Source organism: Ctenopharyngodon idella, chromosome 11 (genome assembly GCF_019924925.1).
Source record: "Ctenopharyngodon idella isolate HZGC_01 chromosome 11, HZGC01, whole genome shotgun sequence".
Lineage (NCBI taxonomy): Eukaryota > Metazoa > Chordata > Actinopteri > Cypriniformes > Xenocyprididae > Ctenopharyngodon > Ctenopharyngodon idella.
This window is the reverse complement of record NC_067230.1, coordinates 10,955,718-10,980,424: the sequence shown is the minus strand read 5'-3', so window position 1 is coordinate 10,980,424 and position 24,707 is coordinate 10,955,718. Positions and strand designations below refer to the sequence as shown.

Below are 24,707 nucleotides of genomic sequence, written 5' to 3'. Positions count from 1 at the left end.
CATTACCACCAAACAAGAATGTACAAGCAACAATCATCACATATCCTCAAAGTATCATTCATCTTACAGTGCTTTGTTTTCAGAAAAAAAAAAAAAAAAAAAAAAAAAAAAAACCACACGTTTCTTAATTTTGTCAATTTCAATCTGTATATTTGACAATTTCAGAATATTTTGGCCTGCACCTTTGTTTCTCTTTTAAACCACCACCAATACTTCTGTTCCCAAATTTCTTAAATACAGGAGAGAAGAGAAAAAAAAAAAAGAAAAAAAAAAAAAGATTATGAAGCATCCATTGTGGTCTTCTCTTGATTTTGCCAGCATCATTTTCTTTCAAGTCTGAAAGAGAGAGCATTAAGTTCTGATTAAGACTAGATTTGACCAATGCAAGTTCTGATTAAGACTAGATTTGACCAATGACCAATCATGACCAATCCACTCAGTATTCAAAACAACTTTAGGAGAGGGTATTCACAAAGAAAAAATTTCATGCATTGAGCATTGTCTATTAGCATGCCTCGTGTCTACAGTGCAGCACCTGATTCAAAAACCTATGCAAATCACGTATTGGTGCAAACACTAAACAGAATTTTCATTTTCACAATGCAATTCCTCATCTTGCAGTTCAGTGCAAGGTTGAGAAGGATTCAGCAGACTACTCTGATCTAGCATACTTTAATGGAACTGTACAGCATTGCATGCTAAATACTAATAATATAAGCATATAATTGTGCTAAATAGATTTATGAACTTTCGAAAAGATGGAAAAACACTTTTTTTATGTTAAAGGCTTATATTTAGTGCAAATTCATTATTTAAAAATTTAATTTCAAAGGGATAGTTACTTCTGTATGACATAGAAATGTTCGTATTGTCATATTCAAAGTAAAACCGGTTGAGAACCCTTTGCGCCAAAAAACAACAATTTAGTTTATATAAAGGCAATGGTGCATGTGTTAATTGTGCCAGAGAAAAAACACTGCCATTTGTGAATCCAGTACATTCTACGATGCCCCTTATTTCCATACACTGTAAAACTCAAGGAAGGAGTCAAGGAACTCAAACCATTTAAGGAAAAAGATTGCCTTAAACCATTTAAGTTTAAAAACTAATGTTTACGAGTAGTGTATTGAGTCCACATAATATTAAATTAAACTATAATTGAACTTATAATTTGTGTAGCTGAAACTTAAATTGCATTAAACCATTCAAATCAGAATCTTTAAATGAACTTATATCTTTTACCGTTAACGGCTAGTTAGCAATACCACAAGCACATCTGCATGTACTACAGTAATGATAAAAGTAACAAAGAAACAATCACTGTGCTGAAGTGTGCACAGCCATTGCTTTGTAAATAAAGCAAAATATGGTTTAAGTAGTATTTGGCCAATCATTGATCTAAACTTTACTCTTCAAGACAATGGTAACGCCCAAAACAGAAATGTTTCATTTAATTTCAATATAGGTAGTAGGCCTATCCAATGAAAGAATAAATGATAAAACTAACAAATAGAGTCAAATCGCAGAAATTGTAAAGGCGGACCATTTTAATTTCAGTGTCAAATAAGAAAGAGTAAGATACTAGATTTCACTGCTCACATATGTGGGTTTATTATAAACAGCCACTTGTACAACCCGTGAAGTTTACTTAAATAGGGTTTTATTAATAATAATTTAAAGTTATATCAATAAATAATGGATTAAAAGATATATACACCATAAATGATGCATGTAAATACAGCATGTGAGCTTCTGGAACGCCCACATCTAGAACATACACACTCCCATCTGTGATAAACACGGAGATGTTAGTCCCATCCGATACATGAAATGACAGCCCTCGAGTGATATTCCAGTCCGAATAGGGCTTTACCCCACCTTTAAACACTATCAGATCACCCCAAAACACAATAATATTTTAACATTTACTCTCCATTAACAGTCAGAAGCAAAGCATGCTGGGAACTAGAAATCTGTTGTAGTTCAGCTTTATATAACCAGTTATTGAGTTCACATTATTTTTTTCTTTAAGTAATACTTGAGGAAAATCAACTTGTTTCATTTAGTATTTTTGACTGTTAGGCTTAAAAGTGTAGAAAGAAGTCATGCTTGCACTGAAAACAATAGTTTAGTGAATTTGCTCCTTAGAGTTTGCAGAGTAGTTGCTCAAGCAGAACTTTAATCAGGCAATTCCACAACTGGGTAACTTTCACAGTGACAAAAAGACTTTAGGACTAAATAAATATCAAATCTTAGATCAAGCAATTTATCACACAGGGCCTGAACCGTAGTTTAGCGGTCAGTCAATGCACACACTAATGAAGTGAAACAAGCGTACAAAACAACAAGTGATCACAACAACACTCTGATCAATAAATAGCATGACATGAAAAATATGGCTTGACAGTCACAAATGGCCGTTATGTTTCAGAGGAGGTTGTGAGCTTCACTTCACAAACACACCGACATAGCCATGCAGTAGGTATTGCCATGGAAATGTTGATGCAATATTATGGGATGCACAGGTGGCAACAGCAAGCCTTACTTCAGCCTGAAGACTGGCATTTCTTTTTGAATAACATACAGGCATTTACCGCAGACTCCTATACTTTGCCAACCTACTACTTTGTTCTGCAGCAATCCTAAAGGAAGGGTAAAGAAAGAGAAGGAATGGAAAAACGCAGAAGGGTTAAAGAAAGAAACACAATAACTATATTAGCATCCACACCAGCAGAGGATAATGTTATCATAAATGTACGCTGCTATGTTGTCATCTGCTGCTTTAAATGCTTGAGCTATTTAAAGCCGGTTGGATTCTGATTGGCTTTTATGGTTAATAGTCAAAGTTTTCATGGTTAATCAGCTGAAAAAAAAAAGCTCTGAAAGTGATTCCAACGACATTTTTCCTTTGTTTCTTTATCTGTTATAGCTGTGGTGTGGACTTCCCTATTCTCAAATAATCAGAATGTTTATTAAAACTTTCTGGTTATAGTTATCGTGCTTGATGTGAAATGCTCTTAAATGCCCCATCACACACACCTTTAATGTTGGCAATTACCAGGTCACTGTACTGCTGGTTGCTATTAGGCATTTCTACAGCTAGTCTACATGCCCCAATAATTTTGATGGGCTGTGTAACTGGCCATAACTTTTGAAAACCTGTCAACTAGTGACATTGGCAGTAAAAAATAAGAAGCCTAAACTTGACTACAGATGAATAAGCTTCCCTGACTTTTCCCTGACATCGGAAGAACTTTTCTCAACTCTGTTGCATCAACTGTCACTAAGGCCAGCATGAATGTCCCTTTGGGAAAGAGATGAAACTCTAGACAAGCAGAAGTCAGACCCTTCTTAAAAGCCATTCCCGCTGTACAGAACTGTGCCTAGAAAAAAATAAAACACTAAACACTGAATGGGCACTTATGTTCTCCCTATGGTCTCTCTGAAGGCACTACAGATTAATTGAAAGTGAAAGACTGTTAATTATCAGGTCATACTCATGGAGGTAGATTCTAAATTTGTGAAAATAATCTAGTCCCAAAAGACAGAAAATGATAAGAGGAAACCACTTCTGAGTGAACCAAGCACACACTACAAAGATGGCAACACACCCACAAGTTTAGCAAAATGTTCAGAGTGAAGACACGCAAGAGGCAGAAAGAAATCAAAGCCTCTAATTTTAATATGTCAGAAATAGGGCTGGGCCATATGTCAAATATTTACAATATATTCATAATGATATTGATGGCAATATATAATTAAGCAACACCATTAAGGTTCCTAAAGACTGTGCATAAGACTATCTTTATGATCCTAACAGGTTCATTTGTTCATAGAAGTCTCTTGTGGTATTTTTGATGCATTCAAATGTTTCATAGGTTTTGCATATTGCTTTATTATATGCTGCTTTTACATAGACTTGTCGCCATGCAAGTATAAATGCTATATTGAGAGAAAGTAGTTTTCTGGCTGATGACAATGCATATCAAAAGCCTTGGCATTAGAAACAGCACTGACAAGTAGAAGAGATAACACCAACATAAATGACAAGCTTTTCAAATGAAGCAACATCAGCCTTATTAAAAATTATCATTGTTTGCTGTAGTAACAATTTCATATATAACTGTAATACTATGGCTATCACAAGCTGTCAAATGTGGCTTTGCTGGGCTGAGATCTAAACAAAACGCTACTAGCCCTTTTTTATTTATAGTGGGATGAGCCACTCAATATGCCCCTGACGACTTCCTGTTTCAGTGCAAAAAATGTCAACACATTAAATAATGCTGTGCATTTCAAGGCAGTAAGACTTCAACAACCCGTAAAACTGTACTATGATGGTGCTGACAAGAGGACATTAGAGGAAACATCAGTTTAAAAGAACAAGCTTCTCAGTGCACAAATGGGTTTTTGAAAATGTTTAAAATATAGATGGATACTGTACCTTTTCACAGCTTTCTGTGCCAGCATGCGGTTCCCAGCCAGGAATGTGAGGCTGCCTATAATAGCCAGATACTTCAGAGTCTGGAACATGTTTAAGTGAGTCCAGTACACGTACATCAGTCCCAACATAGCTGCAAGTGAAAAAAAAGAAGAAAAAAAATTCTCTCAGAAGCATGTGTATAATTAATGTTTAAATATGGTTATAAGTTTCAGCATGATTAATCACTGAACACTTTGGTTATTTTAAAATCAATTAATAGCCCCAATTACAATATTTGATTCTGAGGACATTTTTGTTTATATTGTATGCTAAACTGCTTTTGCATTGTGCTAGATCTTGACCTCATGTCTAACGTCAAATACGGGTCCTGAAGGAAAAAAAAAAAAAAAAAAAAAAAAAAAAAAAAAAAACCACTTATGTCAACGTAAAAGAAAATTCAATTTCTCTATGAAGAAAATGAGATTTGTACTTTCTGAACCCTACTGCTGCACTCTATTGACTCTATTGATCACACTGAAGTACTGCAGAGTGTTCTGTAGTAAAAGACAGTCAACCTACCTGCATGGCCTATGTGGAAGAGAATAGTGCTGGGTGACAGTGTGAAGTTTGAGATATTGGCTCCAAGTTTAAACCACTGAATATGAGAGAGAGAGAAAAAAAAATGAGCATGACAGACATGACAGAGTTTAAGACTGGTAGACTGAATACATAGAAAGGTGACATATCACAACATTAACAGATTTAATTTAAGTCCATTTGAGTCCATGTACTCATAATAATGGGTCAGAAGGTCCTTACCAGTATGAGCAAGAGCAGAAATGGAGAGAGGACCAAGGCAGTAAATGTGTTGGATACAACTGTGGGTGGCTTCTTCTCTGGCTCTCTGAACAGATGCTGTATAAACAATAGTATTAACAAAAAGAACAGAAATGAGGTGACAAATAGGACTGAGTGATAGTTTAAAAATTAATACATACTGATATATTTGTTTCTCAATTAACATAATATTTATGTATATGTGCTCTGATATTCTATGAGGGACCATCATTTTAACCAAACATTATTATCAATTAAATTCAAAATGTTTAATGAAAGGAAACACTCACTGCAAAAATTAGCAGTACATAAAGAAACAGCAATATCTACCTACAAACAGTGGTCTGACACCGCTAATGAGAATGCTTTTATTTCACATTGTTCTAGTTTAACCAAGCTAATAAAATTGCTAATACAAATGTACATGGATCCCAGAATTTTTTATTATTTGGTATGTTCCTATTTTCTGTAATGACAGCAGCATTTAAAGTGAAGCAAATGCTAATGGCCCATGTTATCCACCATAACTTGAGTATGTTACAAATGGCATCTTGTGCCTTTTGTACAAAGGAGAGCGCTACGTAGATTGTATTGAGAAGAGTCCTCTATCAACTGCATACCTTTCTTACTAATGGTTATAACTTTAGAACACAACAATACATAATAGGGATGCACTGATGTATTGGCCAATAATAGCAACTATTTTCACTATAGTCCATCGGCTAACTGTTTAAAAACAGCTGATGATCAGGGCCGATCATATCCTGTCAATCAAAAAGGGGAGGAAAAAACGTGTCAGACTGCAATTTATACTGTGTGTGAAAAAAAGGTCTTGTGTTGAATTTAGGGATGGCAACGCGACAATAACGCATTAACAGTTAAAAAAATAGCAATGATAAGGCAGGCTCTTTTTAAGCCTGTGAATCACCCATAGTTCAAACCAGGGTTGCCACGTCCGCAGTTTTTCACCCTACACCTAACATTATTTGAAAAGCTTTGTTACATCTTGTTCTTCTTCTTCAGCTTCTTGTGAACAATGGCTGCATTTACACTGCAAGTCTTAACGCACAGATCCAATCGTTTGGCCATATCCAATTTTTTGGCCAGTGTGTTTACATTCACTTTAGACGCGACTGGTATCGGATATCTGTGTTTACATTACTTCCTGCCCCAAAATGATTGTCATTGATAGTTCTACATGCACATGATAGACCCCCGGGTTTTGAATGGCTGTGCTATTAAAATTATTTATATATTTCACGTCGAGTGGTCATGATTACCTGCCAGAATGGATAAGTTAACAGCTGTCAGTGTCATGGATGTTTTGCAGTGCGAAATCCTACTGTACGGATATAGACTGGAAAATAAAGGTAATTTGCATTTGTTATTTTATCTATGTCTTATCTTTATGTCGTTAGATCTATAATTCTGAAGTGAAATAAAGTAGCAGGTAAGATTACATATATTCGAATGAATTCAAATATGAATGATAACGAGAAGGCGCATGAAAGAGAGTAGCCTAGCCAGTGAAGCTTTTGGTTTATTTAAAAAAAAAAAAAAAAAAACCACGGTGGGCTCTTTTAAATTAACCGGGCAGAGGTTGAAATTCAGCTGCTGAATGTGTGTGTGTGTGTGTGTCGGTGTTTATGTGTGTCGGTGTTTATGTGTGTCCGCAGTTTCTTTATAGGAAAAGATATAGGCCTAGACATAGCCTATAAAAGTTCCCACCGCAAATGTGTCACCCTCACCATGTGGTGGCTTGGATTTCCAAGGGAAATTGGATATGCGTGTTTAGACGTAGGTTGCATGTCCAGAGATCAGATATGTATGATTTAAAACCACATTTGGAAGTGGCTCAGATCGGATGCAGAGAAGAAGAAAAAAAATAAATAAATAAAAATATATCGGATCTCGTGCAGATTTTGTTTACACACGTGTGCAACTAATTCCGATCTGTGTCAAATGTGAGCGAAAGAGCAGATTTTTTTGTGCCAGTGTAAACGCAGCCAAAGTCAATTAACTATGGAAGCTTGTTTCCACCATGAAATAAAAAAAAAGTTACTCGCAACTTATCTCACAATTATGACCTTTTCTCGCAATTGCGAGTTTCTCATAATTCTGACTTTTTTCCTCAAAATGGCAAGATATAAACTCACAATTGCGAGATATAAAGTCAGAATTGCGTGATATAAACTCGGAATTGTGAGAAAAAAAAAAAAAAAAAAAAAAAAAGGTCAGAATTGCGAGTTTATCCCTCTTTATATCACGCAATTTTGACTTTATAACTCACAATTGCGAGTTTATATCTCACAATTCTGGTAAAGTTAGAATTGTGAGATATAAACTCACAATTGTGTGTTATGTCCAATTGTGAAGGGAAAAAGACTGACTTTTTGACAACTGTGAGTTTATAAGATGCAATTGTGAGAGAAAAAAAGTCAGAATCGTGATAAAGTCAATTACCCTTTTTATTTTCTTTATTTAATGGCAGAAACAAGCTTCCATACTTAACCTTGCATTTACCTCAGGAAAGTTAACCAGTTTCTGTTTCTGTTCAGTTTCCAGTTTCTTTGTTAGCAATATATATATATATATATATATATATATATATATATAAAAAAAAAAAACACACACAGTAGAGTTTCTAAAAACTACCTTATGTGCAACTGAGTTGTATCGGTGCATCTCTTATAAAATAACCAACACAACTAACACTTTTTAACATGGCAAATACCATGTAGAGCCCTATGATTTCTGCGATGTAGAAAACATGGACGGAATCCAGTAACAAAGTGGAAAGTCATGGAATTTGGCAATGTTTGGATGAATAAATCAAAAGTAGGGCTGTTGAATGAATCATATCATGATATGGACTAGTGTCTATAAATATTAAAGCTCAAAAGAAGTGCTATTGAGATCTAAATTGTCTGCATGTTCTGTGTGTTTCAGTGTGAATACTACACACATACTGAAGCATGTGTGATGCTGTTGTCAGAGCTTGCAGTCTCACTATATGAGGACATGAATATTCAAACATTGTTCATTTACACATACTACCAACATTGTAACAATACAAAACGGATTGAAAATCGGCGTAGTTACACTAAGTAAACAATGCTTTAAAAAGGTCATGTAAACATTAATAAAATGAAGAACAAAGAAACACATTATACATAAAAGAACAAGTGGCAGATCTGCATTTACACTCCAAGACTTAATGTACAGATCTATTTTGACAAATTAGATTTTTTTGCCCCTGCCGTTGGTATGGTCATCACAATTTCGGATTCAATCCCACATCTTTGCAGTGTGTACTTAGTAGTATGAACAAAAATCTCTGACTCTAAATGTGAATGAGTTATATACAGAAAGTGATTTCTCCATTTATAAATCACTGAAGCGGTCAATCATTTCAGTTCAGAGTGAACTTACCAACTGAGCACTCTTGCGAGTCCTGTTATAATCAAAAAGCTGTCTATGCTGCATACGTGTTGGTAATAATGAGACATTCAATATATCGCCAAGCCCTAGAGGCATAACATTTATTGTGATGCTGTTCCGGTCACTGGAGTGCTTACCTGGATTTCCGGTTTGGGTGTGTATAATGTTTTAGCCTGAATTGTTGAAGGTGCCTCTTCATCCAAAAACTTCAGCACAACATCAGCCTTTGAGAAGAATTTAAAGTCATTTCAAATACTAAATCCATGTCTTTTGTAACAGTTCAACAGCTTAATTTCCAAACATGTCAGAAAAGACAAAAATAAAGCTCTTAGAAAAGTTTACTTCAAGATCCCAGCATTCTCTAGTGAAAACAACTGTCTTACCACATTCCACAAAATAGGGTTCTCCAGCGTAGCATCTCCTACCATCAGGTAAAGAGCGTAGGTGCCAGAGATGGAGTCAAACTCTGTCTTTCTCTCAGCTGTGTCCAGCTCAAACTTATACAAGTTCTTACTGTCAGGTTCAGCCACAAACACAACCTCCTGACCTGTCTTCTGGTTATGTAACCTCACAAAGGTCTGAGAACAAAGACTTGAATCAGTTTATTCAAACGTTTTTGAACAGTGAATTTAACCAGGGCTGCCAACTTTGCTTGCCTGGCTGATTTTGATGACATGGGCTGAATCAATGACACACCCCTATTTGAGGTTATGGATCCAACAATTCATTTTACAAATACTTAAGCCTAATGTTGGACTAGATGCATTTTTTAGAAACTGACCTTATTAACTTTACCTGCCATATATGGTCATTGTCTAGCTTGTTAACATTACCAGTCAGTCAGATTTATTACTGATCATTTTATTAAAAAAAAAAAAAAAAATCTTATTTATTTTTGTACGCAGAGTTAGAACGTTCTGTAAGAACACACATTCAGTCCTCTGAAAAAAGTAACGTTAATGTCATTTATTGTTCTTGTAAGGCATAAATGTAAAAGACTATAATATATAATATAATTTCTTTCATACATTTTATGATGCATGTAAATGCATATTTTAATCAAAATTATTGCGTTAATTTCTCTGTTGATCTCCATCTGTTTGACATGCATGCATGCACGTTTTGAAAGTTATACTTTGTTCAGTTACAGGGTTATGCCAAACTGTAAGAAAAGTATTTGTGCACTCTAAAATTGACAAGCAATGGACAAAAATACTTGGGCCGCAATTATCATACTAATAAGGTTAAAAAAAGAAAAGAAAAAAACTACCCAATATGGCACAATTTACTGACTTACCATGTTTTATGATGTAAAATACAAGCTCAACATAAAAAAATAATAATAATTTTGGTTGTAATAATCACCTGATGAGGGGTAAGTTCCACTCCTGTGGTCTCATCAACTAACTGGAACGTCATGGCAAAGTTTTGATGGCTGTCCGCCATAAAAGACGATTTGGCTTTAGTTGGATATTCCACTCTGAAACACAGAATTTGGCAAATATGTTGGCACAGTTATACAATAAAATGAAAATTAATGAATAGAGCTTGATAAATGCTAATCTTGCCTTGTGGTTTTGGGGCCAATGCTCTGGTCCTTGTCCACCACAGACAAATCCATGTTGTTGATTGCAACCCGGGTAGAGACCTTTACTTTGAGCTGAGAAAGTAAATCAAAAAAGTTTCAATCTTAGGCTTTAAAAATGACACAAAATAAAGAAATGATTGTAATACATTTAAATGGACATTCATAAATGTGAATATGCTGGGAGAAAGGAAAAATACAGCAATTACAGTAATTGTCTTTTTTTTTTGTTTTTGCTTTGTTCAGTTAAAGAGGTCTATGACTTCTGACAATCTCCACAGCAAATGTGACATGCTCTTGACCTTATAACTGTGCACTGAACAGTCAGCGCAATTATTCTTTACATAGCTACAATGTGAATGAACGCTCGCTTGACCAATTAAACGTGAATGTTGAGTGAATAAGGAAATGAATCACAGTTCACTGCAACAATTAAGAGTTAAAGGCTGAGGTCAACTCTTTGACCTGAATGTGAACTATGAGTAGTCATGACAAGACACGACATGACACACAAGCTAAACAGATACAAACAACTCAGCTTTTTTTTTTTTCTTTATTTTCATAGCATGCATCAAAGATTCAGTTAAGTACCTCAACATGGTTGGCAACAAATCGGCTGTCACCGGCAATGACAACAGAGAACTGATAGTAGCCACTTGCTGGTTGGTTGTCCATAAAATTCAGCTCAAAAACCCCACTGTGAAACAGAGGAAAGACTTTTAAAAACATGAAATATTTTCAAAATAAATGTATGTGTGTCAGGCTTATTATTGCATTACTTATCCATAATTTTGAAATCTTTTACAATTAATGAGCTAATGATGTCAAAAGTAGTGATATTTTGTTAACATACTAATACTAAAATATAAAAACAAAATGTAAGAATAGCAGTCTACTGTATCAGTAGAAGAAAAAGAAAAAAAAAGAAAAAAAAACAATGTATTGTGTACTTTTTTCCACATTGTAAATGTTCTTGTTTTACAGGTAACTTACCCAGCAATCTAAAATATTCAAGCACTGTGCACACTATATATTTAAATAGATATTATATTTAAACTATAAATATAGTATAAACACAAAGCCCAACTGTGCTTGCTCGACGTACAAGAACAAATCTCATTGGTTCTTGCGGGTAATGCACGCACGTCTGAGGTGTCATTGACCATGTTTTATGTGCTCTATTTATGTGTGTTGATCACTGTTTATATGAATAAAATCCAAAATTGAATCTGTTCATCATAAGTGATCGTGTCTTCACAATAATTAGATTAAATCTCTTGATTCATATGGATTACTTTACAATGTCTCTACAATGTCTTTTTTATATAAGAATATAATAAAAAAAAAAATCTCGATTTGAGTTACGAAAATGAACAAAAGTTAATTTATGACAATTTTCATTTTTGGGCACAGTTTTGTGCACACTTTCTTTAACTTGAGAGAAGTATGTTCAATAGCATATTAGTTTTTGCTGTAGTTTCAAAATTGTATGGCCAATCACTGGTATTGGTATCAATACTAGACATTTCACTGGTATCAACTGTTTAGCTTGTATTTGGTATTTTAATAACTCTAGAACAAGCAATATCCATCATTTTAAAGTGATCTACAATGCACATACTCTCTGAGGGTGAATGGTGCCTGACTTAGGATGGCAGATTTTGAGGTCACAGCACTGGCGGACTCCACTAGCACACTGGCTGAACTGAGCGGCTGGCACAAGACATCTGTCACCTGAAGCTGCATTGACAAACACAGACAGTACAGATCATCTCAGGGCAAAAAAAAAAAAAAAAAAAAAAAAAGTTACTGTTATAAGAATTGGGAAAAACAAAACTCAGCATGATTTTAATCAAGACTTATCACAAGACCAGACAACTGAAAGAGTTCTGAGTTTGGTAAATACCCTTTAAAGAGCAAGGGTGTGTTCACATTTGTAGTTCGGTTCTCTTGGTTCTTTTGGTCCAGACCAAAAAAGAAAATTATACATTTAGGTTTGCTTGGTGTTAACATTGTCATTCAACACTGAACCTAAAGATACAAAACAAACAAACAAACCAAAAAACCTTGTGATGTATATTTTGCGTTGGAACTTACCGAACATCCAAAACAATGCTTAGTGCTGGGCTAAATGCACTCGTTGTATGCATGTACACATTACGGTATTTTTTTTTACCAGCTGAGAACTCACAAAGAACTTAGTAAATATGTAATGCAATCAAAACAGCGCCAGGAATCCCTCCGTTACACACACAAACAAAGATCCGCCGCAAACAGATGCAGTTCCGATGCCTGTACTAAACTGTAATGGGCAAAATCTCGGCTATGATGAGAAAAAGCAGGTATGATTGGGCATTCTCTCCTTTTCAGGATTACATCATGTGACAACACGTCTGGTTTTTAGTTTATTTAAATGTCTTTGTTACATTCATATTTCAGTTAAACCGCACCAGAGTTCGTTTGGAAGTGGACCAAGACCCACCACTTCAGGGGGCTCATCTGCTTGTTTGGTGCGCACCAAAGTTCGGGATGGCAGCGCTTGCACTTATTCAAATGAACGGCACTAAAAGAGCAATCACACCAGTGTTTGTTTTAATTGAACCAAACCTGGAAAATGTGAACACACCCCAAGTCTTTCTACTGGCAGCAGAGCATGTGCACAACACATTTCATGCTCCTTCTTGAACATAAGTGCTGCTATTTCAATATTTTATGCCTTTGGTTTAAAAATGTTAAAGGGGTCATGGAATGCAGTTTCAGATTTTTATATTGTTTCTCAAAGTTAGTTTATAAAGTTTGCAAAGTTTTTAGTGCAGAAACAAAAACAAACACCCACTGCTGTGATTGGCTAACTTCATCGACTAACACAACAGCATGTAGTGTTTTGATACTCGAGATGGCAAGCACTGTGATACAGCCGTATATGTTTGAACCCGAGTAAGAACCCGAGGCAGAAGAAACTGAAACAAACGGAAGCATGTTGAGGAAAAATTCACAAAACAGTCCATTTTGAAATGTGAAGAACAAACAAAAACTTTATCTTTCAGTTGCTGAGGCAATGTATTTGCAATACTTGGATCTTTAGAAAGGCTATGCTAAGTTTTTGGAGGTGCAGTTTTTTTACTTCCACTCACAGAAAAACGGTCTTTGAGAGTTTGAGGGTCTAACTTGACATCTTTATCCAATAGCAGTATCGCTCGTGATTGATGGACAAACAAGAGCTGTTCAGAACACCTCCTTGATTACATATAACGATGTTATATGTTAAGGAGCATGTGGAGGAGAACTTTAACATCTAGACTCTACCAATTTCCAATCCAGCCTTTTGAGAAAAGCAGAAATGAGTAATTCATATTTTGAGAAGTTAGTTTTGAGTTCTGAAACTTGCCATATGTTTTTATTTTTAGAGTAACCTCTTATATGTGTAAATATCAAGAACATTTTGATTCTCCATTTCATGACCCCTTTCATAGATATTTACTCAGTACACACTCAAGAATGAGGCCTACCTGGAGGAAGGGATGGCTGTGGGATACGGCAGCAGGGCCCTGGGCACTGACAATAACAGGCACATGGAAGCGATTGTTGGAAAGCGCTGCAGCCGCACTGGCCACACTGAATGCCTCTGAGAGAGAGTCCCAAGACTTCTTACTGAAGATGGAATTCACCAGCTGGATTACCTGATCCTGTGATGTAAAAGTGTGCTTTTACTACAATTTGTTGGTGAAATATAAACTTTTAATTGATAGTAAACTCTAATAACTAGGCAACTAATGGGTTTATGGGTAATTAAACAGCTTTCAATATAGAAGTATACAATCTGTTAAAACACTGAGTGATTACTGATTACATGAGACATGATTCATTTCAGTAAGCTGTACTGTTTCTTTCAACATACCTACTGACGTTCATTCATGTTTATTTCATACTGTAACTAGTAGTAAGAAGGAAGTGATGATCGGCTCATGTGCTTGAGCCGTGCTGCCGCTTGAACTGAGGCACTACAGCAATCTGTCACGCCATATTAAAGAGTGCCAAAACTACTTCTTTCTTTTTGAATTTGAAAGTTGAGACTTTGTTTCATATTAGTAACAAAGCACAAAGCTTATTGTGATTACTGGATGGCAGGAGCGCTAAATATGTAATGAAGTTTTGTAAATAAATTTACAGAAAACTGCTTAGAATAAAAGATTGATCTTGAGAGTTAAAAATGCATATCTGTATCAATTAAAATCGAGAAAGCGATATTGTTAATCCAGCACTAGTGTCCACACTGACATGTTTACCTGTTGTAGTTTATTAACATTGTGTGTGTGAAATATAAAATATACATGGACACAGTCAAAACACTATCAGAGAAGTACTAATTAAACGTCACTATTTTGGTCAATGTTTTTGTCCATCTAAAACCATTTCAGACAAAACTGAAAATTGCTGTTTTGGACAAAAAAATTGGTGCATCACTGATATCAATCCTATGGAGCTCACTCCGTCTGTACAAGGAAAATATTCTACATAGTTCTATATTTATTTCGAACTCCAAACCTCTTTTAAGGGGGGCTCCATGTCCACATGATCAGACAGGGCGTACGCAGCGGAAACAAACAGTGCTGTGGCCTCCAGCCCTTCCTCAAACTGAAGATACAATCCTCCTAGATCATCTAAACGGGCAGCCAGATCCTACAATTAAAAAAAAATAATAATAATAAAAAAAAAGTACAGAAATCACAACAGAATCCTAAAAAAAAATAATTAAAATAATTAAGGCACATAAAGCATATGACAATGTTTGAAAAAAATGTTTGACTGTTAAAAACATTTCTAGGTCATATTTCATCCCACTAAGATTAATTATATTTTGCACTTATAATTGTAATAATGAAGCATATTTAATATTTAATAATGTTTAGACACTGGTATGAAATGTGACCCTAGACAAGTTTTGTGAGAAATTCACCCACAGTAAAAATCATAACATTAATTTGTTAAATTAGTTCATTATGCTAAATTAGCCTATGCAAAGTCAATTTTTATACTAACTGAATTACATTATAAATAGAGGCAGTTCCAGTGTTACTCCAGTGTTTTTTAGTATTTCTGTAGTCTATTCTCCAGCTTACAGCTGATTGGTCCATGGCTAATAAATCAGAAATTATGTGCTACACTCTTATACCTCAATCTCCTCCAGGATATCTCCAAGTTCAGCTTGCTGAGAGAGACGAGACGCAGTTTGCAGTGCCAGAACAATTCTGTCAGGAAGAGAGAAAGTCAGAGATATGTCTCGAGAATTAACTAATAAAGATTCCACAAAGAAAGCCTCAAGAAAAAAAATGTTAGGAAATGTACTTACGCCAAGACATTATCCTCTTTGGAGATGCGAGCTTTCAGGGAACTGACCACTTCCTGTGAGGCCAGAGGTAGCCCAAGGGAGCTGAGAGCACTCACAGACTGATGAATCTGAGATGCAGTGGAGTCCTCACTCACAGTAGCCAACAGCAAATCACGCGTGTCATTTGATACAGAAATCTGTCAGGATCAAAATACAGCAACAATAGTTTTTACAGGACCGTACAGTGAGAGTATTTCACTTGTATTCGCGAACGTGCATGCGTGACACACAAAAACAAACCTCACTGATTCTCATGCATTAAGCAAATATAGTTTGGCTTTATGTTTATCATATTTGATGAGCTTTATGTAGATCATTTGTTACATCACTGCAGTTGTGCGTGCATTGTGGTGGCAGAAAAACTGTGGTAACAATGGAAGAAAACGAATGAGATTCCCAGAATCTCAGAATTGGAAGACAAAAAAAGATTGTCTTTATTTTTACAGAATACCATTTTTGAAGAAGCTAAGACGCAGGCATTTATGGTTGCACGCCATTGAACAGACAGACTGGAATGATGAAACCTGCGACCATTACCCTACTAATAAAGAATGAATTTGATGTATAGATCTACATAATATTCACATATGGACATGGGCGCAATGTACTAGCCCTACAGTTTTAGCATGCAACACTATTTAAACCTATAACATTTTACATAAATAACATTTAAACCTATAACATTCTCACAATTCTGACTTCTTTTCCTCACAATTCCAAGTTATTTATTTCCCAATTCAGACTTTATAACTCGCAAGTGCAAGTTTATATCACAATTCTGAGAAAAGTCAGAATTGTGAAATATAAACTCACAATTTTGAGGAAGAAAAGCAGAATATCATACATATACATATATATAATATATATATATATATATATATATATATAATAAAATAGAATATTTCTCCTCAGAATTGTGAGATATAAACTTGGAATTACCTTTTTAATCATTTTATTCCATGGCTTCCACAGACTGCTACTGCAGAACAGTCATTTTCTGCCACCAGGTAGGCTCCGAACACAAAACACATCATCGCTGTTTGCAAACAACCAAATGGTCTATAAATCTCTTCAGAAGACTTCGATTAAACTGCTTGATTCATAAGGATTACGTTAATCATGTCTTTATGGACATTTTGAAGTGTTAAAGTGTTTTGGGGTGTTTTTAAAGTAGATGACATAACGTGTTTAACAGCAAAGTACGTTTTTAATAATATTATATAATTTTATAACTAAAAATATTTTGATTTTACAAGCATTTCAAGCACTCATTAAAATGTTTTTTGTTTTTTCTTTATGGGTTCCTGGGTCAAAAATGGTGTTTGGTGGTGGAGGACGAACACAATCATCCACGTACACTACAAAGTACCCAGAACATGTGAACTGTAAGCCCAGTACAGAATCTTAAAAAAAGCAAAGAAACAGTTTGAAATATTAACTCATCTCATTCTACTTATTTGTGAAATTAAAAAATAACTACTGTCAGGACAGATCATAAAACAAACTGCATCCACACAAGCACGTGCATATAGCAGGTTGAGTGCAGAGTATGCTGCCTTAGCAAATTGCGTTATATTACCGCCATTTTTGACAATGTACCTTTGTAAAAGTGGGGATTTGGATTTATAGACACTGACTGTGCATCTTTGATACAAAAACATACCCTGTGTGATGGTACCCTTGTATTAATGTTGATATATATATATATATATATATATATATATATAATATATATATAGGGTGAATGGGACACATTTTGCCATTGAGATAAGTAGGAAAAAGTGTCCAATAAATATATATAAATATATACTTCTTTTAAAAAAATAAAAAAAATTTATATATATATTTTTTAAAATAAGTTTCGTCTGCTCACCAAGGCTGTATTTATTTAATTAAAAATACAGTAAAAACAGTAATATTGTGAAATATTATATAATTTATATTTAATATAATAATTTATATAAATATAATTTAATATTTAAACTTTTAATATTTAAAAGTATCACTTGTTTTACCATCACTGCTTATTAGGGCTGGGCGATATGGCCCAAAAAATCATATCTCTATATTTTTTGGCTGAATGGCGATATACGGTATATATCTCGGTATTTTCTACATTTTTCTATTTGGATTTAGAAAAAAAAAAATCTGTATTTATTTATTTATTTTTTAAAAATCTTATTTCACATCCTGCCCAATGTTGAGGGGGCACGACCCTTGTTTGGAAACTACTGAGTTAAGGAATCATAGTGAACATTAATGTTCCCTGGGTTACGTGGCACATTGTAGAATTTTTTTTAGGGACTGAATGTTCTAGGATTTTGAGATTGAGACAGCCTTTAAAATGGCTGACTCCCTGGTGAGTGCCCTGACTACTGAACTAGGGAGCTGATTGTGACAACCAGTGATTAAGACACAAAAGGAGAGAGATGATGTATTTTACCTCACATCCAGAGAGAGCTTGGCTGGCTTCTGCTGCATAAAACAGTGACTCAACGCTAGAGGGATCCAGGTTTGATTTGATAAACCTGCATGTCTCCTGAGGTAGAAGAAAAGACAAAATTAGAGAGTGATAAAGACTTACTAACATTCCACCAATATGAAAGATGTTTTTTCTTACATCTGCATCTGCAACAAAGATCCCCAACTTGCTAAGTCCAACAACAGAGTAATAAGCAGACTTGAGGTCAGTGAGGGGTTGGCTCAATACAGCCTGGAGTCTGGCAACATCGCTGGTGGTCAGATGATGGGACGGCGTCAGGGTCTGGGTCTCAATAACCAGGGACAGGACCAGCAAGCTGAACAAACCTTTAAATAGATACATAAACAAACTGAATGCAGTTCATATGATGACACATTTTAGGGAGACTACAATGCAAGGGAAACGTTTGGCTGCTAGGAAAGCATAAAGTGCATTTTGTGGGTGTGGAAAGAGCTGGGTTGTTTGAAATCAAGTGAAAATTCTGCAAATTGGATGTCTGAAAGCATAACTTTTTTGATACATTTATAGAGATTGCCCTCACAAAGAGCAATTTCTAGCCAATTCAATATTTTACAGCTGAGTTTAAATTGAAAAGTGTATATTCACTACAGAAAGGTGCATAACTTTGCCAGGCCTAGAAATCAAAAAATGAAAATTCCCAGCTGGAACCCTATAAGTGCCATTACTTAGCTTTTTATAACCCAACAACAAAAGTGAAAACTTTGAGAGTTAAACACCAGAAATGACATGTGTACTATAAATGCTACATTACTATATTCAGAAGCTATAGTACTACGTTGCTACTGTTAACGAGACTATACATTTATAATAAAACTTATACTGACTCCGGATAAATACTGCGCACAACACCATTTAAAAAAAAATAAAAATCTAATATCATGTTTAATATGTATTAATATCAGAATTAATGAAAGTGCTGATTGACTGGGTGGTGAAAGCTGCCTGCAAGAACTGTTCGAAAAAAATTAGCTGCATTCACTAAAACCGCCTAAACATATCAGTAACGTATGCCTGTTTACTCTTAATGTATTTTAATAAACATAAATCTTAAATAACAGCATGAAAACGTGCAAAAATGACACTTACAGAGATGAGCCATGTCGCCTAATGCAGCGTCACCAAAACCTCAAGGAACTTCCGGGACACGCGGATGAAACCTATTTCACCGGTGTAGGGTGAACAATGCGTTCATGTGATCTAATAAAAAATTTCAAAATATATAAAAAAAAATAAAAAAAAATTACAACCCAATGATATATGCTATATGTAGAATACAACACGTGTATTTTATAAAAAACAAACTTCGCAAATATTTAAAGGTATGAAACGGACATTACATTGAGGCGCACACACCCCTACAGACTAGATATGGTGTAAGCCAAGTCGTGCAAAAATGAATGAAACATGAAAGATAATACATGTGCTTCTAAATGCCTTTTTATAATAGTGTACGCTAAAATTAACATCTTTCAGAAATGATCACGGTGATACCGTTTCTGTGAAAATTAAAACAGACTCTCGCGTAGTGAAGAACCGACGGTGTTTTGTATTGTGCTTTGTGTCTTTTTGTGATTGGCCTCTCCAATACTAGTTCTCATTCCAGCCAACCAGACACAGGATAACCCCACATGAAAAGTCGTCAGGTTGTTCGACTTGAAGCGGCGCTGCGCAGACCGAACTGTGTTTGGAATGGCACACTTACTGCTTACTGCCCAGTACACAGTTGTTGTTTTTTTGTTGTTGTTTTTTTAAAGAATAGTGTGTGAAATAGTATACAATATGCAACAAAATGTTTCAGATGCTACAGTGTTGTCACATGACAAACATTAAACATTAATTGAGCACAGCTGTCCAGGTTGTTATGTTACCTTACAAATAAATGTCAAAGCCACTGGAAGGCAAGCCTGCAACCTTTAGCCAAAAAAGCGTAACGGCTAATGCTAACGCTCCGCCTCTGGCGGTACGCAGGGAAGGAGACCAGAGGCTGTTTTTTGAATGGATGAGAGGCTTCACTATGCTGATTAAACAGCTTTTGTGGGGAAATAGCTAATCATTTAATTAATCAAATTAATCAACATTCTTGCACTGCTCTGCTGCCATTCATTACAGCACTCTGCATGTTGTTAAGATGACAAAATGGTTTAAAAGTTACATTTTTAGTCTGGTCTGCCTCAGCGGTCTAAGAACGCTCGTCAATGTCAAAATGATTGAGATGGCCAATCAAATTGAAAAGCATGCGGGGTTTACGTTCTCTTTTTGCTCGTGCACACATACAGTCTTCACAGCACAGACGGGCGCGTCAATCGATCGCTTAACGCCGTTGCGGAGGTTCTATTTTTCCGGTAAAATCACAAAACAAATGCACAGAAACGTGTCCCTGCTCTTGATATACAACCATTGATGGACATCTTTGATTTTAATGAGAAGAAAAAAAAAAACCTACGCGAGGGCGGATTAGAACACGCAATCTTTGATACTGTTAACAAAAATTTTATCACTAGACCACTAGGGAATTCAAATGTTCGTTCCGGATCTATGTATTTATTCACTAAATTGAAGAATCTCGGAACTAACAATATATTGTATTATGAAACTATCACATTAAACATGAGTTCTCAATGTATTGATTTGTAATTGATTTCTGGACATCGTAATGTTTTTTTTTTTTCTTTCTAAAGTTGTTATTGTACATTTCTGATATAGCATTGTATCTTTATGCTTTATTAAAAAAAAGGTCAGTTTTCGAACTAAATCTGCTGTAAAGAGCGATCTGTTTAAGCCCACTGAAATGCTTTAATGCGACACGTCCACATCAATGTGTCTACAGATCGCGATCTCGATTCAAACAGATCAAATCACATTTTAAAACTAACTTGCCGCTTCAAATAATGGTTATCGATTACATTGTTACGGCACTAGGTGGCGACAAGTGACTGTTAAAATGTATTTGACATTAAATGATTCATTCAAAAGATTTGTTCAAAAACATTGATTCATCCAGTAATGAAACAAGTGAGGTAGTTATGAGTGAGTCATTAAATCATACATTATAACCCATTTTATTCAATTAATTAATTAAATATTTTTAAATAGACTGCAGCAATTAATATTTTGTCCTCTAGTAAATAATTATACGCAGTTTGTTTAGTTGTCTATTGAGAATCATGGGAGAATGATGATTTATATTTGAAAGAAACAAATAAAAATCTTGATTCTCATTTTATCCAGAATCGTGCAACTATAACACAAATTAAAATAACACATGCACGTTCATATTCCCCATTGCTGTAGCATTTTTTTTTTTAAATGTTATTTATTTAGCCCTGTATGTTTCATCTGTTTTTATACTGTTTGTCAACATGTATTACATATTATTTATCTGCATCCACTAATCTTCCATCCATACTGACTAGTGCTGGCTATTTGACAATTCATAATCATTCATAATTATTTTGAGCAATAGGATTATATAAAATATATAATATAAAATTAAATTATATAAGTGGCCTATATAAAATAAACATTAATCAATCAGTACTTTTTACTTAAGTACATTAAAAATCAAGTACTTTTGTACTTTCACTCAAGTAAAATTGAAAAGGAGCACTAAATACTTTCACTTGAGTAATATTTTATGATACGTATCTGTACTTTTACTCAAGTACTTGATTTGTGTACTTCGTCCACCACTGTTGTCTACAATGATCACACAGGAGTGTTTGAAAGCACACAGAAGTGTTTGAATCAAGCGGCAACCTCCCCCAGTTTCTCTTGAAGCCAATATGAAAGTGACTTAAACTGCAATTCATCGACAGGCTCCAAAAGAGAGCAGAATCTCATTGAGTCACATGTTAAAATGGCCAACTTTACAGCAGAAAAAAAAAACATGTTTACAGCCTGGATCAAATTGGGGTTTTGGTCTATACAGCTAATTTTGCCCTTCATGACAACTGAGGGTTGTAAAATTTTTTATAACTCGTCCATTTAAATTATATTAAGCTTTAAAGTTCTGCATAATTAAGGGCGTGGTCACTTGAGTGACAGGTTTGCCACTGCTGTCTGTGAGCCGTCACTTTACCTCAGCTAATTCCAGCCGCTGAATTTGGCATCGCCGTGTCTGTGCTTTTTTTTCGGGATTATTTTATACAATTATAAAATAATATATACAATTATAAAATAACATGGCTTGCTGCGTTAATGGTCGAGACAGATGTGTGTCTGTGTAGATGTGCACGCATGCGGAAGATAAACAGAACACAGGTTGTTGGATCGTGGCATTGGCTAAAAGTTTTGATCCTGAGATTTACTACAATGACAATGGCAGCAGGATATAAAACTCAGACAGCACTGCTTGGATATTATAACTAAAACTGCTGCATTTTGAAAAAATATACTTTGGACGTGGGCTCATTTGTTTGTGAGATCTATACGATCATATACAGTTTTACAACCTAAACAGTTCAATGAACACTCATGGACATTTTACCCAAGTGTCATGGATTGGATTCATCTTGCAATCGCTATTGCATTATAAAGGTATGAAGTTATTTGCACACCTGACACAAATTACAATTACTGGTGCTGGAGCATCTATATCGTAAAAAAGACACCTCAGATTGACAGTAAACCTTTAGAATTTTCAAATGATATAACTTAAGTTAATAAGATAATTATCTTTATTAATATTTTAGATATCTTAGATAGATAGCTCCTTTGCTTGCTAACATGATCACGTCGAGCTAGGCGGGTGTGGTTTCAGCAACCAGGCACCTCAGTTCCAACCACGTCCCGCCTCTTTGCCCATTTTCAGTTATCCGGGAGTGATGTTCAGTGACGCGCTGCTAAGATGGCAGTGGCCTCATTTTCGCTTTAAAAATTCTCTTCAGAAATCTACGGGTGACGTCAAGGACACTACATCCATATTTTCTTTACAATCTATGGTTTGAATCTTAAAGTGGTTTGAAAGCCTGCTTTCAAACGCTCCCATTCATATCTGTGTAAGCGCTCAGGGAAGAGCGTCATTGATCACAGACATATCTGATGAGGTACATACATGAAGTAAATTTTACGTTCGACCGCATCCCAAAGGTGCTCTATTGGATTGAGATCTGGTGACTGTGGAGGCCATTTGAGTATAGCTTTGTGACATGGTGCGTTATCCTGCTGGAAGCAACCATCAGAATATGGGTACACTGTGGTCGTTAAAGGGATAGACACAACAGCCCTGAATGTCAGCAGAGACAAAAAGACAAAAAAGAAAGAAAACCGGACACCACTCCCCCAAAATTAAAAAAAGGGGGGAATTTATAATAATCATAGTAATAATGTTATATTATAATAGAATATATGCTACTGTTTTAAGGTGAATAGAAAGATGAAGATGAATAGAAAGGTCAAAAGAACAGCATTTATCTGAAATAGAAAGTTTTTGTAACGTTAAAAATGCTGGCGTAATGTATCCTGATCTTCAAGCAACTTCAACCCACAGTCTGACTTGTGATGCAGCAAATTTAACCACACCATGTTCGTTTTATTGAGCCTGGATTCTCTCAAGTTCATTCTGTTCTTCACTTGTGTTCCTTGCCACTGTCACCTCTGGCTTGCTTAGTTGGAGACACTTAATATTCAACAATATTATTGATTTCACTGCACTGACACTATTGGATGAGAACTGAACTGAGCTGGACAATGGCATCACTGTTTTCTGCAGAACTGCTTTATAGAGTAAATGAATTTAATAATTGATAATCTTTACAATGGAACTGAATTAACACTGAACTGACTTCAGCTAAACAATGACACTTTCCTTTTAGAGCTGCTTTACAGCATCAATGAATCGTTTTCCTGTTATCACTGTAAAGCTGCTTTGAAAATCTGTATAAAATCTTGTATAAATAGCTATATAAATAAAGGTGACTTGACAAACTATGTAACTGCAGAAATTCACACACACAAACCCACCACTAATAATGTCTGGCTGGGACAAACACAGAAAAGCAAGTTGATACAAATTACAAATGTCCCAGTGCTATGGAAGTCTTCAAACTGTAAAGAACACTGCCCAGCCAATCATATTTGAAGACCAGAACTGTAGGCTATATCAGATATATTTGTCCCCTGAATGCAGATATGGACCAAAAATTTCAGAGTATTCCATATTTATATTTGTGTGTCCAAAATTCCACTTCTTATCCCCATAAATTTTGAAAGTCATATGTAGAATAGCTATGTTCACACATTACCATTGATTACTGATGTCATATAGTAGGAATTTAAGGCCTCAGGTTAAGCTATCCTACTTTTGCCTTGTAAGTTGTTGGCTGTCACATCATTTGTGTCTAATAATTGGGTTATCTGATGTGTCCAGAAAAAGCAAAAGGTTAGACATCAGAATACCAACAGTGAGATAAATCCCCTGGAGGATTTTATATTTTTCTGGTCAGACTGAAAAAAAGAAAAAGAAAAAAGCTTTGCTTTACAAGCATCGTTCCATCGATCTGATAAAAGAGCTCTTAAAGAACATACCAGG

The 24,707-nt window shown here is 35.2% G+C and overlaps 1 protein-coding gene across 3 annotated transcripts; it reads right to left on the bottom strand.

The window, feature by feature from the left end:
• Nucleotides 1–72: 72 nt before the first annotated feature.
• Nucleotides 73–19,314, bottom strand: rpn2 (ribophorin II). 3 transcript variants are annotated; one of them, XM_051911536.1, is made up of 18 exons: nt 19,265–19,314; nt 18,296–18,483; nt 18,119–18,214; nt 15,637–15,812; nt 15,460–15,535; nt 14,832–14,966; nt 13,796–13,972; nt 11,908–12,026; nt 10,878–10,983; nt 10,270–10,361; nt 10,067–10,181; nt 9,085–9,279; nt 8,839–8,925; nt 5,243–5,338; nt 5,003–5,078; nt 4,445–4,574; nt 2,546–2,642; nt 73–336 (listed from the first exon to the last, which is right to left on the bottom strand). In XM_051911536.1, exons 1-17 carry the CDS (start codon nt 19,275–19,277, stop codon nt 2,591–2,593), a joined length of 1,929 nt encoding a protein of 642 aa, XP_051767496.1. In that variant the 5' UTR covers nt 19,278–19,314; the 3' UTR covers nt 73–336; nt 2,546–2,590. The 3 variants fall into 3 exon arrangements, with proteins under 3 accessions (XP_051767496.1, XP_051767497.1, XP_051767495.1); XM_051911537.1 differs by lacking the exon at nt 2,546–2,642; XM_051911535.1 differs by lacking the exon at nt 19,265–19,314 and having other exon boundaries at nt 18,296–18,514.
• Between the last annotated feature and the right edge of the window lie 5,393 nt (nt 19,315–24,707).